General features: G+C 42.7%; 1 protein-coding gene across 15 annotated transcripts in view; it reads right to left on the bottom strand.

Annotated features, from left to right (window-relative positions):
• ARHGEF28 (Rho guanine nucleotide exchange factor 28) overlaps positions 1 to 16,109 on the bottom strand; it is a 297,631-nt gene that overhangs the window by 44,864 nt on the left and 236,658 nt on the right. For all 15 annotated transcript variants that reach the window (XM_041765582.1, XM_041765596.1, XM_041765581.1 and 12 more), the window contains 7 exons: positions 14,810 to 14,932; positions 13,193 to 13,310; positions 10,098 to 10,352; positions 8,456 to 8,532; positions 3,376 to 3,554; positions 2,032 to 2,123; positions 696 to 878 (listed from right to left, as the gene is read on the bottom strand). In XM_041765582.1, the coding sequence (XP_041621516.1) occupies positions 696 to 878; positions 2,032 to 2,123; positions 3,376 to 3,554; positions 8,456 to 8,532; positions 10,098 to 10,352; positions 13,193 to 13,310; positions 14,810 to 14,932 (1,027 nt within the window). The remainder of the gene's footprint in view (positions 1 to 695; positions 879 to 2,031; positions 2,124 to 3,375; positions 3,555 to 8,455; positions 8,533 to 10,097; positions 10,353 to 13,192; positions 13,311 to 14,809; positions 14,933 to 16,109) is intronic.

Here is a 16,109-nt window from a genome sequence, read left to right as displayed (position 1 = left end):
CCCCTGTTTAAGTAGGGTTCAGACTTCATTAAAATCTTCATTGAAGCAACTGTCCTCTATAGTTCTCCAAATAAAGCCATCTTTATTTATTATTTTTTTATTGAAGTATCATGAACATAGTTCTATTAGTTTCAGGTGCACAATACAGTAAAATTCAACGATTCTGTGTATTCATCAGTGCCCATCATGGTGACTATACTCTTGATCCTCATCCCCTATTTCACTCATCCCTCTACCACCTCCCCTCTGAAAACCACCAATTTGTTCTCTGTATTTAAGTCTTTTTTGGGTTTTTCTCTTATCTGATGCGTTCACTTGTTTTGTTTCCTAAACTCCACAAATGGGTGAAATCGTATGATAGTCGTCTTTCTCTGTCTGACTTCTTTCACTTAGCATTACAGCTTCTGGGTCCATCCATGTGGTTGCAAATGGCCAGATCTCACTCCTTCTTATGGCTGAGATTCTATTGTATGTACATGCCACCTTCTCCACCCATTTACCTCTTGAAAGACACTTTGTTTTCTTCATAGTACTTGACACAACCCGACACGTCTATTTCCTTTTATTTTGCAATTTCTGGAATGTGGACCATAGCACAGTTGGAACTTTGTCTTAGGAGCAAGACCACAGGGCATGGCACATGGAATAAACATTTCCTGAACTTGTTAGACGAAATAGTTTTGGAAGCAACTTACCTTCTCTCAGGGCTGCTGCTAGTAATGAGGCTGCCTGGGGAGGCTCCCCTGGGTCAGGTTTGATGAGGAGGTGGGGCTCTAGATGGATATCCTTGAATCCACTCAGTTCTCCAAGTTCAGCGTAGATATGCAGCTTCTCCTCCAAATATGCACAAATCTGTTGGTCTTGGTTACTGAGTATTTCTATGAAACAGTATTTACCATGGAAGGTTATCGGATGGATATAGCAACTGTATGAAAACCCAAGCTCTAAGATAAAGAGGTTCCTTGTCCGCAAGCAGTATGGTCTCATGGGTCAAGTATGAGTTGTTGGGGGTGGGACAAAACCAGGTTCAAATCCTAGTTATTCCACTTAGTGACTAGAACCTCCAGCGAATGACTTAACCACTCTGAGCTTCCCCTGTCTTTTCTGTACATTTACTGTACTCCAAAAATGCTGCTAATTCCAGAAAAAAATTTGCACGACTATTCTTTTGTTCAGGCTGTTTTCTATTAAGAGTAAATGCTAAGCTCGGGAATGAAAATTGAGGTGGCTCTGTTCATACTGACTGGTGCCCACAAGGGAAAATGAGGCAAAAGGACCGAAGCTACTTGGGCTTCAGCCCATCTTGGTTAAAGCCAAACCTACTAGTTTATGTTTTTGTATCTAAACATCCAATTTCTTTGACCATCTCTGCCTGTATCATTTTCCTCTGATCCTAACACATCCCAACACTTTAAATTCTTCCAGTTTAAAGGGGCCCTGACCAGCATCTAATTCCAGGGCTTCTCAGTCTACCTCCGTATCACCTGGGAAGAGTTTAAAACACTGACATCTACAGCCACCTGTAGACAGATGAACCGGATGAGCATAGGGTCCAGGCATCAGCAGTTTTTATAAAACTCCCAAGGTAATTCTGTTGTCCAGCTAGAGATGAGACTTCCTGAGCTAATCTGAGTTCCTTAATTCTGACGTGCAGAGTTAAGGGGCTCCTCGTCCACACTCACACAACTATGACCTGACAGCGCCGGGACCCCAATCACACCACTGCACAATGACTCCACTGCCTTTCTGCACCTACACGGCTCACAATTCTTCTTTCATGTATATTATATGCCCAATTTTTTTTTTTTTTGGAAAATGTGTTATATCTTAAATCACTAAGGAGGAAGGAGGGAGACAGTTGTCTCATTCAAACACTCCTCGAGCCAATGCTTTTTGTCCTGAAGAGTGGTGGGTGAGCCTCAGGCATGTAGAATTAGATTAAACATTTAATCACAACCCTCCCATTCATGACCCAGGGCTTCCTCCAAGGAGAACACCCCAGCCAGGGAAGCGGAGATGACTGCACGGTACCTTGACATTGCTGGATTTTGGCCACTCTTGCTTCAGCTTTCCGCCTCTCTTCATCAGATTCACTTGTCCTTCCCCCTTCTTCTTCTGGGCAACTTGAAAAGACAACAGTCAAAAACAGACGACTGAAACCAAATCCAAACATCTTTAGGTTTGTTAGTAAGACGTGGGGACTTGGTGACAGCATTATTCAGAGAAGAAAAATTCAGCATAAAGAAAACCGTTCGTGCCCTCAGGCCAAGATATCTGGTTTTCTTGAGTATACAAAGGACTTTGCACAACACGACATCACTCTCAGAGTCAGAAGTACAGGATTACTCAAAAATCCAAACACACACACACATATACAAACATGCGCTCACGTACACGTGGACCCCCACACCTTACACTACCAACACTCCAGTAGGTGCAACTCAAACACAAAGTTTTGCTTTCTACTACATGCGGCTACTTCTTAAAGGGACAGAGTGGAGGGAGTTGGAGGAGACAGAGGTAGGGTGGCAGGTCGGGTGGGGTGCAGTTGAGGGGGAGGAGTTTTGCAAAACATCATTCCAGATCCATCTCATCAAATTACCATTAAGAATGCTCACCCCCTTGGGATCCCTGGGTGGCGGCAGCAGTTTAGCACCTGCCTTTGGCCCAGGGCACGATCCTGGAGACCCGGGATCGAATCCCATGTCAGGCTCCCGGTGCATGGGGCCTGCTTCTCCCTCTGCCTGTGTCTCTGCCTCTCTCTCTCTCTCTCTGTATGACTATCATAAATGAATTAAAAAAAAAAAAAAAGAATGCTCACCCTCACCCCATCTCGTTTCTCAAAAAACTCATTAAAACACAAATGATGAGAAGGAAACTGACTTAGAACACTTCAATCCACCAATTGAAAAATGTTTATTGGATGATTCTTCAGAATTGGACATAAAGAGCAACCAAAAGTCACGGCCCCTGCCCCGAGGAGCTTCCAGTCTAACAAACACGTATCCGCAGGGAAAGGTCAGAGCGACAAGGCAGTTTACGTCAAGCACCGAGCAAACGCTCGAGAGAGCGGATGACCAAGAATCTCAGGGAAGGAAGAGACCCCTGGAGCCGAAGAGGTCTTCATGAAGGAGGGAAGCCCCAAGCTGCACCAAGGGTGAGCAGGATCCACACAGGTAGAGGGGTTAGGGCTGTACATGCAGGGAGGCGCAGAGGACAGAGCTGCACGTGAGAGGCTATCACAGGCAGGGGCGGAGGGCAGGGAGCAGGCCACTCTGGCTGAGGCGGAGGGTTCATGCAGAGGAAACATGGTCAGAACGCCTTCCCCAAGTGAACAAGGCCATCCCCCAGAATGTGGACAGAAGGAAGGGTTACCTTTCCACGGCCTGTTGGATTCGTCTCATCCAGTTATTTCGTTCCTCCTTGGAGTTGGTATGAATTTCGTACATCTCAGGACCAGCAGAGGATGCACTGATCAGGAACATTCCTCTTTCCTCATTGGCGACTTCTCTAGCAATGAGCTTCTGAAGGGAAATAACCGATGGCTTCTGATCCTACATAAAATAGGAAGGCGTGCAGGTAAAGCAAAGGTCTCGCCAAACACGTTCGCTGGGGAAAGCGAGAGTTATCAGGCGAGTCATGTCACTTTGACTTCTCAAAGGCGCCGTGCAAGTTGGGAAGATCTCCAACAGGAAGGGCACGGCGGAGAGAGGATGGAGAGGAAGGATACAGGAGGACGCGTGTCCTTAAGAATCAGCGGCTTAAAGGGACCACTTTGGAGCAATCAGAGCAGTGAGAGTATCAAAATGCCGTAGGTAGTCAGGGGCTTGGGGGCTTTTCTAGAAGGGGCGTGGGATGGAAAATAGTGCATCAGCTATGACCGGGAGATGGAGGCAGGTGGAAGGCCTATGAGTCCGTTGGAGTTAGCAGTGTTTAGGGCAGACCATGAAAATGACAGCGAGGAGGGCGCATGACCTCAGGTTCCCTGAGCATAACCAGGGTTTTCTGCAACCATAGTTCAGAGCAACAAAACTTCTATAATTCCACCTGCCAAGGCCTCTTCTCCCCACCACCCGCATGAGCCTCTGGCCGGCGGGAATGGTCAGATTCATCTTTGTACTCCTAGCTCAGTGCTTGGCACACACTCGGCTTTCAGTACGCGTCTGTAGAGGTGGATTGGGCACGACTCTAGCAGAACGGAATAGGAGATAAGCTGAACTTTAGTGCACAGGCTATGACAGAATCACCTCTTGTACAAACACTCGCTGTGACCTCCCAACGTCCCATTCTAAGCACTGGGGAGTTGGTGATGAGGAAGAGGATGATAATGCTGATTCAGGCGGGGAGCCGTAGTTTGAAATCATGACCAAAAGAATCCCTGTGGGAGGTAAACAGTTCTGGGGCTAAGTATGAAGAATTTTCTTTGGTTTGTGGCTTTCAGCACTGTTTAGAGTCAGTAGCAGTACATGGTTTGGCTCCTTCTTCGGGGACTGAGCAATACCTTTACCCAGAACACGCCACCACATCCCGCAAGGCTGACTCCTTACGGCTCATTTGCCCACTTTCCCAGCATTGCGCAGGGTCTAGGGTTGTGTGCAGGGGTGTTCTCAGAATACCTCTTCAGCCCATTCTTCTTAGAGCAGCAAAAAATAAAACCAAAAAATGACAACTTTTCGAACACTGCCCTCTTTAATTAGGGAGAGCCCCTGAACACTATTAATATCCTTTATTCAGTAATGGATACACCACCTAAGACCTTATTTGCTTTCCTTCTTCCAATGCACTGAGTTGGGCTCCTCAGCTTACAAGGTAAATGGCCTCAGTATATAAGAGGCAGAGTGGGTTTAAAATGCTTAAGACACGGGCACCTGGGGGGCTCAGCAGGGTCGCGCCTGCCTTTGGCTCAGGGCATGACCCCAAGGTCCTGGGATCGAGTCCCACGTCAGGCTCCCTGCATAGAGCCTGCTTTTCCCTCTGCCTGTGTCTCTGCCTCTCTCTCTCTCTCTCTCTGTGTGTGTGTGTGTCTCACGAATAAATAAATAAAATCTTTAAAAATAAATAAATTAAATTGCTTAAGACATTAGCAAGGATGAAATGATCTGAACCAGTTGGTAAGTGTTGCAGAAGGAGGGGAGGTGGTAAGGTCAGATATGTTTTAAACAACAACAAAAAAAAACAGGTCAGCAGGTAGAAAGCAGCATTAATTAAATCACCAACAGATGAGGCATCAGAGGCATGTCCGTCATTACGCATACCGATCACACGAGAACACGAGAGATGATCAAGAATTCAAATTAAATCTTTAGGGATGGGAGTAACGGGTCTACCTTAGAAACAGATGTTAAAAACTGCTAATGCCCAGGCCTAACCCAGCCTGCAGAGATGTCTTACTTGTGTCATAGTATATTAAAAACAGATTTAACAGTTGCCAACATTTAAAAGCTGGGGGATTTCCCGTTCCCCCTTTAAAAAAAAATTTTTTTTTTAACAAACTGTAGATGTGTAGGTTCTTGCGCAAAGCAGAATGGCGATCGTGGGCCCATGCACTCCCTTGAACACACTGGCTGTAGCTGAGTCATCCCTGCCCTCAGCGAGACAGGCCCTGTTCTCACCAGTTCGCTCCAGTCTCCAGCACTTGCCATGGGATCCCCAATCCCAAGCCCACTCCCAGTTCCTCCTGTGTGTTTCCTGCCAATCCCTGCAGGTAGGCTGACAGCCTCTGCCCCAGGGGAAGAGGAAAAGTCACTGCTACATTTGGCCCCGTTGTCACCCTGCCTCCATTTGCAATTCCATGGAGTGGCTGATACAGCATCACCAGTATCTGCTGGGAATGACATTCAAAGTCCCAAGTGACAGCGCGCTAAGACTCTTCCTGCTTTGAACTTGCACCTGCACCCCTCCACGTTCCCTTGTCTCTTTTATTGTTCATTTTGAAGTTACCTTCTTTAATATTCAGCAGATCCTCCTAGACTCAGTAACCCATGATTTAATGAACATACCTATGTGTTCCTACTCATTTCATGGATGTGGGTTCCTACTCCCTTTGCCAGCTGAGTTCTCTTTAAAATCAAAATTCTCTTTAGGAACGCCATTCTTGGGATCCCTGGGTGGCTCCACAGGTTAGCGCCTGCCTTTGGCCCAGGGCCCAGTCCTGGAGTCCCAGGATCGAGTCCCACGTCGGGCTCCCGGCATGGAGCCTGCTTCTACCTCTGCCTGTGCCTCTGCCTCTCTCTCTCGGTCTATCATAAATAAATAAATAAAATCTTAAAAAAAAAAAAAGGAATGCCATTCTTCTGCTGATATCAGCTGCTCATCTTCTGGCCATTTCCAAATTCATCATGTCTTTTGTAACATGTAGCAAGTTAAGCATTTCCTAAAGAAGTTTCTCGAACAGCACAAAGAGCAGAGAAACTTACCTGTGGGTATGACCATGATGCTAACTTTCCCTAATGCCAAGAGGAGAACCAGGAAACCCAGTCACTTGTATGACCCTCACTGATACAGCAATTCCTCCATGGTGTCCACTATAAGATCCTTACGACTGGAGGGCTGTGCTAATTAAATGTGTATGATGCAACTCAAAAGCATGTGCTGGAACAACACAGTGCCCTCGACTCTTTGTGGGTAATGTTTTCTATTTTGCTCCCTGACATGGACAAGGGCTTAGCTGGCTTTTATCAAAGCTGCGCTGTGTCAGGCTAGCATCTCCATGGAACAGCATCAGCATCATCTCACTGTTGTCCAGAGCCAAGCACCTTCTACCAAGAGGTGCTAAGCTGTGGCCGCCTTCATTGTGGGATTTGGGGGACTGCACACCTAACATCTCACTTCATAGCAAATGTGGTCTAAGGCTGGCACAGGTAAGTCTTGAAGAGGTCACACAAGACAGACAGATCCATATTTCAAGTCATACTATTGGGTGAGCATCACACCTTCATCTCAGTCCATATGCTATGTTGTTTTAGAAAATAAGGTAGTTGTCTTTATGCTGTGTCTACCCTTCAACCCAAAAGCAGATCCCGTGACCTGTAATAACACTCAAGAAAGCACAATTTGCTTCTCTTTCAGCTCTCTGGTTTTGAACAAACTTCTGTTTCTGTAAAGGTGTGGTGCACATTTGTTTTCTCTTCTACATGGTCCTCACCTCCCATCAACAAACAAAATGGTTCCACCTTCCCACCTACTTTCTCTCTGTTCACAACATCCCAAACAACAGCACAGAGAGGCTGAGGGACAAATCAGTAGGTCGTCATGAAATCTGCAATATATACAGTTCAAATGCATCAGAGCCATGGGGACTTGTTGGAAATCTCCTTGCTAGCCTCTGGAGTAGCCTTGTGAAGTAATCCCTGACCCTATGCAACCTGGCATCAGCCCAACGTGCCCAACAGGGGGACAAGGCCTACTGGGCCACCCGACAAGCACAGATGGGCTGGTGAGGCACTCCACCAACCTCTTCCTCTCCCAAATCCACCCTGGAAAAGCATGCTTCTTTGTTTGCTCTGAATGGCAACTTTGATAAGCTTTGGGTTTGGTTTTAACCAGTTGGAACTGATCACATCTACTAGTGGTACCCGAATGTCCTATCAGTCAATGGATGATAAATAAGAACCATTTTAGAGAGCCACCACTGTAATGCCCACAATGGCATTGCATCTTGGATTCTTTCCTTTAACAGGGCCTACTGTTCCATGAGGCTGACAAAGTTAATTTATGACATTTTCCTTCTTTAAAAGTGAGTCATTTTGGATAAGATGCTGTGTAAAAAAAAAAAAAAAGTTACACCCTGGTTGACTTCTAGTCTAACTCTGCACCATCAAGGAGATTAATGTAATACACTACAATGATACATTTCATATGAATAATCTTTGTAATTAGTAGTCACTGTAGTCAAAATAAGGAAGAAACTTCTTTAAACTTTAGATACCACAATGGTGTCCTCTTGTTTGGTGGAAGGAACATCACTATAGTTATGAATAGGGCTAGCAACGGGTAAAGCAGGGACAGACTAATGGAAACAGAACAAGATTCCAGAAGAGACTCGCTGTTGCCAGCATTAACATCTGAATGCCTGGGACAGCAGGGTCGGGAAGGGGGTGGGAGGGATCTAAAAGATATGCCAAGAGAGTCAGAGAGTCACTTGAGGGGTTTAGGCCAGTGCTTGCCCACCAACCCAAACCAAAATCCTACAGTATTTTTATGTTAACAATTGACAACTAAACTAGCAGTTAATTGAATTAGCTGACTACCACTCTGGGCTCCGATAAATCAATACTTTTCACGCTTGTTAAACCAAATGAGATGCTTATTACACTGCAATCGCTAATACTAAATGGGAATATAATGGGTACACTCCTGCCAGCGACTACTCAATTTCACAAGGAATTTTAGGCATTTTTCCAAGATACGTGGGACTCGGCCATTTAAAATATGTATCACATGGCTGTGTACTTACAACAGCTGCAAAGATGTATTTCTGGTCTTTTTCTTGTAAAAAGAGCAGCACATCAGTTAGAAGTAGAGCCAGGATATCTTCAAAGAAAAGATATTACTAGTATTAATGAAGTGAGCTACTGTTCAAATACTTTTTTCAAACGTTCTGATTTCGTGGTAGAAACCTAAACCAATTTATTAAAAAGATGACTAAGATTTAGTGTAATTAAAGAACCTTTATGAAAATGCCTGTGCTGTGATAGCCAAAGATAAACTCTACAATTTAGATTTAGCTGTGTTTAAGCGTGCATTTTTGCGTAACCAGAGGTATAGCTAAATTTCTAGCAGCATTTAATACTGTAGCCTTCAAAATGGGGAAAAAAAAACATCTGATAAACCAAGGTTCTAATAGAATGGAGCAAGCCCTCGCCTTTAGAAAAAGAAGCTTAATGGTAACTGTTAGAGGGCGACTTCTGCCTTGAATTCTGTATGCAAATCTGCTGAATCACTACGTCTAGACCCGGGCACAGTTTGCAATAATCATACACTGCCCCACAAATTGTTCACAGGAACTCACCTTTACTAGCCGACTAAACATCCTAACACAGAGTCAGCAAACAGCTCATGTGATGAAACGGACCGAGAGCAAAGGACTTGAGGTGCTGGGGTCTATAGACAGGTTAATGTCTTAGTTTGGTTAATGTTCTAATTGTGGCTAATGTTTAGCCGCAACACTGCTGCATCAACAAATCCCATTTCGGTTGTTAGTTGCAAACACTACGAACGCTTGATAATCCTCCAAAGGGTTACCTTTGAGCAACTAGTTACCTTGGAGTAACTAGACATTAACAACCTCCTCCTCTCCCTTACCTGAGGAAGTTATTAAGATACATTAAGGAGACAGAGAACAGACCGGTGGTCCTTAACCCAGGCTGCACAGTGGACTCAGCTGGGAGCCTTTAGGCATTGCTATGCTTGAGCTTCATCCCTAGACCAATAAAATCAGAATATCTGGGAGAAGACTTGAACATGGGTGATTTTTTTTAAGCTCCCAAGGCGATTCTATAGTGTGTAGTCAGAGCCAAGAGAGTCTGGATCAGAATCAGCCCTTCAGAAGCTGAATAAATGGTCTTAGAGTCTAACTAGATGAACATAGGTTAATGCCAGGTCATGCCAAACAGGAGCACTGAGGAAAAGTCTGCACCACCGCCAACATGTATATTTGTGCATCTTATTACTCAGTAAGAAATAGGACTTTCAGAGCTCATTTCTCCCCTCGAAGGCGTGAGAGCCCCCAGCTGGCTTGGCACACAGACTCTAGGTGTGTGGGCGTACTGCCTCATGTTCAACACACTACATTTGCCAGGGTAATATTTCTGTGCCAACAATTAGCAGAATTCTCAGCTCCTTTGGTTTAAGTATCCCAAATTGCAAATTCATAAAACACATATGAAGAGTTTTGCTTGGGGCAGCAAACTCCCACCAAAGATTTGTAGCATTTGCCTACTGGGGTTCATGACTTGAGCCTACGGGAATCTTTCCACTTCCCCAGGGTTTGTGTGTGTGCCTGCCATCTCTGAACCACTCTTCTTTTGAAAATATGTCCTATTAAATGAGTAACATATGTGAAAGAAGGAGAAACTGGTCTGTTGGAGCTACAATACCTTTGAAACGACCCGTAGCAGTTTTCCAATAAACAAGGCCATCATATAAGAGAGTCCTTTCTTTACTTATCAGTGCTTGCTTCCTAAACACGTGGCCATTTTTGAGCTTTGTGTAGGTTTTGTTTTCAATCTTATTTAGGATCTCAAGCCATTTTTGGTTTTTCTCATACTCGCTGACTTTTAAATCCACTGCTGCAATCATGTCTTTAATTAAGCACAGAGCTTTGCACAAGTCTTGATGTTCTTCACTTCTTTCTGCATAGAAAAAAAAAAAAAAAAAGAACACTATAGGATATGCCAGAAGCGCTAAGGAATTTAGTTTTAAATGCAATTAAAATCATACAAATAGCAAAAAAAAAAAAAACACAGTACAAAAATGTTGGATTAGGTTCAAATGCCTTATCATCACTCTGTACCCTTCCTCCCAAAAAGAACTGTTACAAGGTTTAGTTATAAAAGATTTACTTATCAGATAAGGTTCAGCTGACACGCTGTCAGTAAAATGTCTGAGTTATAAAGACTGATCTGACCTTCCCCAAGAGCAATGAACATTACCTTCCCAGACCCAGGTAATCAAGTAAGCCCTTCACCAAATTTCTTAGAACTTAGCCAATCTGCAGGTCCAAATTAGGATCCTCTCCTGAAAGGGAGCTGTGGGGTGACTTGGAAAGGCCTCAGACTCATTTGCCTTCCTGGATCCCTCCCGCCATAAAATATTCAAAATTATATTTCAACACTTTTCCAACCTAAAAAGAAAAATGGGACAAAGGCACTGTGCCTAGTGAGTCAGCCATAGTCATGCCTATAGTAGATAATCATCGATTCCAGTTGTTTTTCTTTAAAACATAGGCTGCTACTCCTATTTCTCAGTTATATTAAGAAAAAAAAACTCTGGAGGAGTTTCTGGAATAGCTTTCTAGAACTTCAGATGAAAGTGAACCTAACTATTTTCGTATTTGATGATAAGGAACACCTAGTTCATGTTTACTGAGGCAAACAGAAGTGAAAGTCTCAGGAGGTCAGAAGGTACCAGAAGGAAAGGAGAAAAACTGGCAGAGACAACGAAAGCCTACAGCAGCAGAAATCCAAAGAAACAGCAGTCAAGTGAGACGACAAGTCTTCAAAGAGTCTCAACACTTCCAGGTTGTAAATGTCCTACAAGCATGAAGCTTGTTCCAGAAAATCAAGGAACGGATCCTGGCAGGGATGTTCCACAAGGAAGATCCTTCTTTCTCACTGTCTGTGAAAGTGTCTTCTTTGCTTACCAAACATGAAGCAGCACCCCCCTCGCCCCACCAAGGTTCTCCTTTTTAAAGAGCATACTTCATATATGGGAAAGGAGAGTAAAGAAAATCAAAGTTGAGTTATAAGGCAACTTGGGGTAAGAGCGAGAAAAGGCTCCGTCTTCTGACCATGGGGGCCAGATTCCGGTCCTGTAACGGCGGGCTGCCCCACCTGGGAGTCTGGCTGAGTAGCTTGGGCCCCCTCCTCAGACCTAACTGCAATGGAACCTGTGTGTCAGCAAGATCCGCAGGAAAGGACTAGGCCTAGTGAAGTCTGAGAAGCACTGCCATAACCGAGTCGCGTAGACCAATGTCCCCAGGAGCGAGAGAGTGCGACAACCAGCCGGTGGCAAGGCCTGATCTAAGGAGGCATCCGGACAGCTATGCCTGGAAACCCCTACGTCACACTCACCGTTCCTGACTCGCAGCAGTAACGACTCTTACTCATTCTACCAAGCATCTGGCAGGCGGTGGCTCTGAGTAGCAGTAGCAGGCCTAACACGCCGGGCGGATTTTAGTCTTTGAGCTATTGTATTAGACCTTACGCTTCATATGAACAGCACGCAAACTAAGTCTTAATTTTGTTTTCATTTTTTTTTTGCTGAGAGCAACATTTATGAGACTTTTCTCTTCATATTGTGCTTCTATTTTCTTTTATGTTGAATTACAGGGAGCGCTGAGAATGGGATACAAGGAACAGAGGCTACCATTCCTGCCTGAACTTAATTCTTAATGTGACTTAAAAAAAAAAGGAAACATTCATGCCTTTCCATGTGCCTAGATCGCTTCCCAAAAAGAGGATATTGAAGGCTGACTTTCTTAGAGTGGCCATTTAAGATCTCACTACTTCTTTCATTACCTCCAAGTCAACGGGTCATAATGAAGGAACAGAAATAGCTCCCACGTATCGAGTCTTTTGTTTATACCAGGCTCTGCACTGGGCATTTTATGCAACAATCTCATTTAATCCTCACAACAATTCCCTGAGGATTATTAGTCTCACTGAGTAATGGAGAAAACCGAGGCTCAGTTAACGAACGTGCCCAACTAATGAGCCGTAAAGCCAAATATATGCAATGGCAATGCAAGTTTACATGCTTCCAAACCCAAGCCCCTGTCAACCTAACATGCTACCATCCAACAAATAATTTACCCAAGCTCAGTAAGCTAGCTGGAGGAGCAGGCATTTTTATTTATTTGTTCATTGCACTGGTAGGTTTTTATTTACTGACAGCCTCTCCTGTACCAGTCACGGCACCAGGCATTAAAGATTCAGTTGTGAACCAGAAGACACAGGCCTTCTCTGTCCTCCAAGGAGCCTGTGGTCTAGCCATGTGCTTTATTAGCTTCTCACAGGATGCCTAGATGTTACCACTGGGATGTGATGAATCAACGGGATTAAAATAGCTCCATCATAAATCATTCTCAATTTAATAATTCACTGCTTGGAAGACTTGACACCTGGTGATAGGGTCAGTGCGGTATGTTTTGCCAGACTACTGGTATGGTCGTAGGAAGAGGAAGAAGCAGAGGCATTAAGAAGATCTGGATACGGGGAAATTAAAGAGGGGATGGGCAAAGTATGAAGAACACTGCTTGGCTTGGGCTGCTTGGAGAAATTCAGACGACTGCCCAAGCTACATTTTAAAAGATAACCTCTCCAAAAGGATCCAGATCCTAAAGGTCTACAAGTTTTGCCCTAATAATCTTCATGAATCACAGGCCACAAGCATTTGTATCTGTTGACGACACTTCAGCTATGCTTAAAACTAATGTCAGAGGCAGATGTTTACCCCGGAAGTTATCACTCACCCTTTGTGTACTGCAAAATCCGTTCCACCAGGACAGGGTATTTTGTGATGCGCTGAGTGACTAGCAGAATGCATTCTGGGATTCCTCGGCGTCGAGCCAAAAGATTACTATTTCGAAGCTTAAAAATATATACATACATTTTTATACACAGAAACCATAGTTTCTTTTTAGGTCTGAGTTTAATAATTCAAAGACTCTACTACTGTATCATTCTATTCAGATGCAACATAATATACATTAATTAAAACTTGATTGTCATTAAATCGTACACTATGTCATTAATCTCTTAATAACCTAACTCTCCAAGATTAAGAAGTTTCAAATTACTCTGATGTATTGGCAATTAATTCCAAAAGTAGGCAAGTTTATAAAGTGTTAAGATTTATGAGGAGCTCTTGCTCCTGGAAAATATTCACAAATCAAAGTTACATTTTGAGCGTGAGTTCGCAGTTAGCTCTTGGTTTTTCTAACCAGTCTTCCTCTACATTTGTTATTATTCATCACAGCACTTAGAGTTCTCTCTAATCAGGCCAACTTTTTTCCTAAAAACTTCCAAGTATTCTCTAAGTTTTCAAGTTCTCAATACACATGTGTGTTCTGTGGGGAGGAAGAGAATCTGCTAACATTCTCAAAATAAAAGAAAAAATGTACAATCTATGGAACTCTGAAGGACAAATTTCTTCAACAAACAAATCGCACACCGAAAAGTAAATAGATGGGGGACATCCAAATCAAAGGAGATTTAAAAGATATAGCTCTCATATACATGTAAACTTCAGTCAGATTCTGATTTAAGCAATCCAATTTCATTTCATTTTTTAGAGAAATCTGAATACTGACCTTCAGGTCAGTATTCTGAAGGTATTAAAGAATAATTCTTAACTTACTGTGATAATATCATTGTAATTTTTAAAAGATGTATTGAAAAAATACATCTGAAACTAATGATGTCCTGTATGTTAGCAAATTGAATTTAAATTTAAAAAAAGAATGAATAGGGATCCCTGGGTGGCGCAGCGGTTTGGTGCCTGCCTTTGGCCCAGGGCGCGATCCTGGAGACCCGGGATCGAATCCCACATCGGGCTCCCGGTGCATGGAGCCTGCTTCTCCCTCTGCCTGTGTCTCTGCCTCTCTCTCTCTCTCTCACTGTGTGCCTATCATAAAAAAAAAAAAAAAAAAAAAAGAATGAATAGTTTTTAAAAAATAAAAGATGCATTGCTTAGAGTTACATATTACATAAATGTGAAATTATATGATGTTCTGGATTTGCTTCAAATTAATCCAGTGGAGGTGGGGTCGATTGTGTATTTTTACTAAGGTTCTTTTAGTTTATTACTTCTCAGGACATAAAACGACAACCCAGGATATGACAAAGGTAGTCAAAAGCTTGGAGGACACTTTACAAATATAAGATACAAAAGGAAATGATTTGGGAGAAATATCTCTCACTAAGACAGAAGAAGAGACTTTCCATCTTTGCCATGAGCCTATCGCTTTCTTCTCTTTCCCCTGAAAGTCAGCACCTAGATGTGCACGTTGTTAAGGTCATGTAACAAGAAAGCATGAACTATTTCTTCAAGCTGGTTTACCACTTTGTAATAGTTTAAAAATACTTGCCTTAATAAAATTCTGAAACTTCTTATTCTGTTGGAGTTCTTTATAGAGGCTAACAGCTTCTTTGTGATGGCTACAGAATTCTCCATATATTTTCTTCATTTGATTTGCATTTTCTTCTGAAAACTGAGAGTAACATTTAAAAGATGGTTTATCAATGTAATCAGTTCTAAACACTGAAAAGAACATGCAATTTTCATAGATTTCAATATATTCTAGGCAAGTAAAGAATAAACATAAAATTTCTGAACACAATCTCTACTTTTCCCCAAACACATTCTAAATTAAAGTCAGAAGTTGCCAAGAGGTAAGGGGAAGAGATCAACCTTCTGTGGTTATACCATACAGTACAGAGGTAATTCAGTTATCAGTCAAATGAAAAACATTTGTTATCTTTTACTTTTTTTGGGGGGGGGTGTTTGAGCAACTTTATCATTTCAGCCTATTGTTTTATTACTTTTATAGACTAAAGAAAAGCTATGCTGTGACATTTGGGGGTGGTTCAAGAAGGTGTGACCTCTCATGGGTTGATTATTTACATTGATGAACCAATCATGCCCGCGGACTCAGTACTCAATTCGCAATTTGATTTTTGTCAGCACATCACAAGTGTGTCAGGAAGCAGGTAAAAGCAAAAGATAAATAATCAGAATACCAATTTGCTAACTGATGGACAAATAGAGATACGGCTGGATATTTCAATAAGCTTAACTTGAGGAAACAGCTCTGTAGAAAAATCTAGATGGGAGCCATATTAGATTCCAAAGGTACTATGGAGGGAAACAACTGAATTACCTGAATGCCAATGTTTTGGCCTCTGCAATATTCAATATTATTGTAAGAGAAACCAGAACACACCCACCCAGCCCTTGGCAAGTACTTCAGCATTACATCCCCATCTCTGATCTTTTCATCTTTACTCATAGTTTTAACTATGCTTGAGGTCAGTATGTCTCAAGGGCAGATTCTTAATTTACCTATGATTGCTCAAAAAAAAAAAACAGACTTAGATAAAAATCTAACAAAGTACACACAGGCCTTCCATGCTGACAACTATACAGCACTAGTGAAAAAAATCAAAGATCCACACTGATGGAGAGATTCACCATGTTCATAAATTGAAAGATCAACATAGTAAAGAAGGCAATATTCCCAAACAGATCTACAAGTTTAATGCAATCCTCATCAGAATCCCAGCAAGTTTTTTTTTTGAAATAGATAATAGATTATTGTAGAATTTAGATGGAAAAATAATACCTAAAATTTTTTTTAAAAAAACTAGGACTCAGTCTACCAATTTCAA

Source organism: Vulpes lagopus, chromosome 8 (genome assembly GCF_018345385.1).
Source record: "Vulpes lagopus strain Blue_001 chromosome 8, ASM1834538v1, whole genome shotgun sequence".
In the NCBI taxonomy this organism is placed as follows: Eukaryota; Metazoa; Chordata; class Mammalia; order Carnivora; family Canidae; genus Vulpes; species Vulpes lagopus.
The sequence above is the reverse complement of the archived record's forward strand: the minus strand, read 5'-3'. Positions and strand labels throughout refer to the sequence as shown.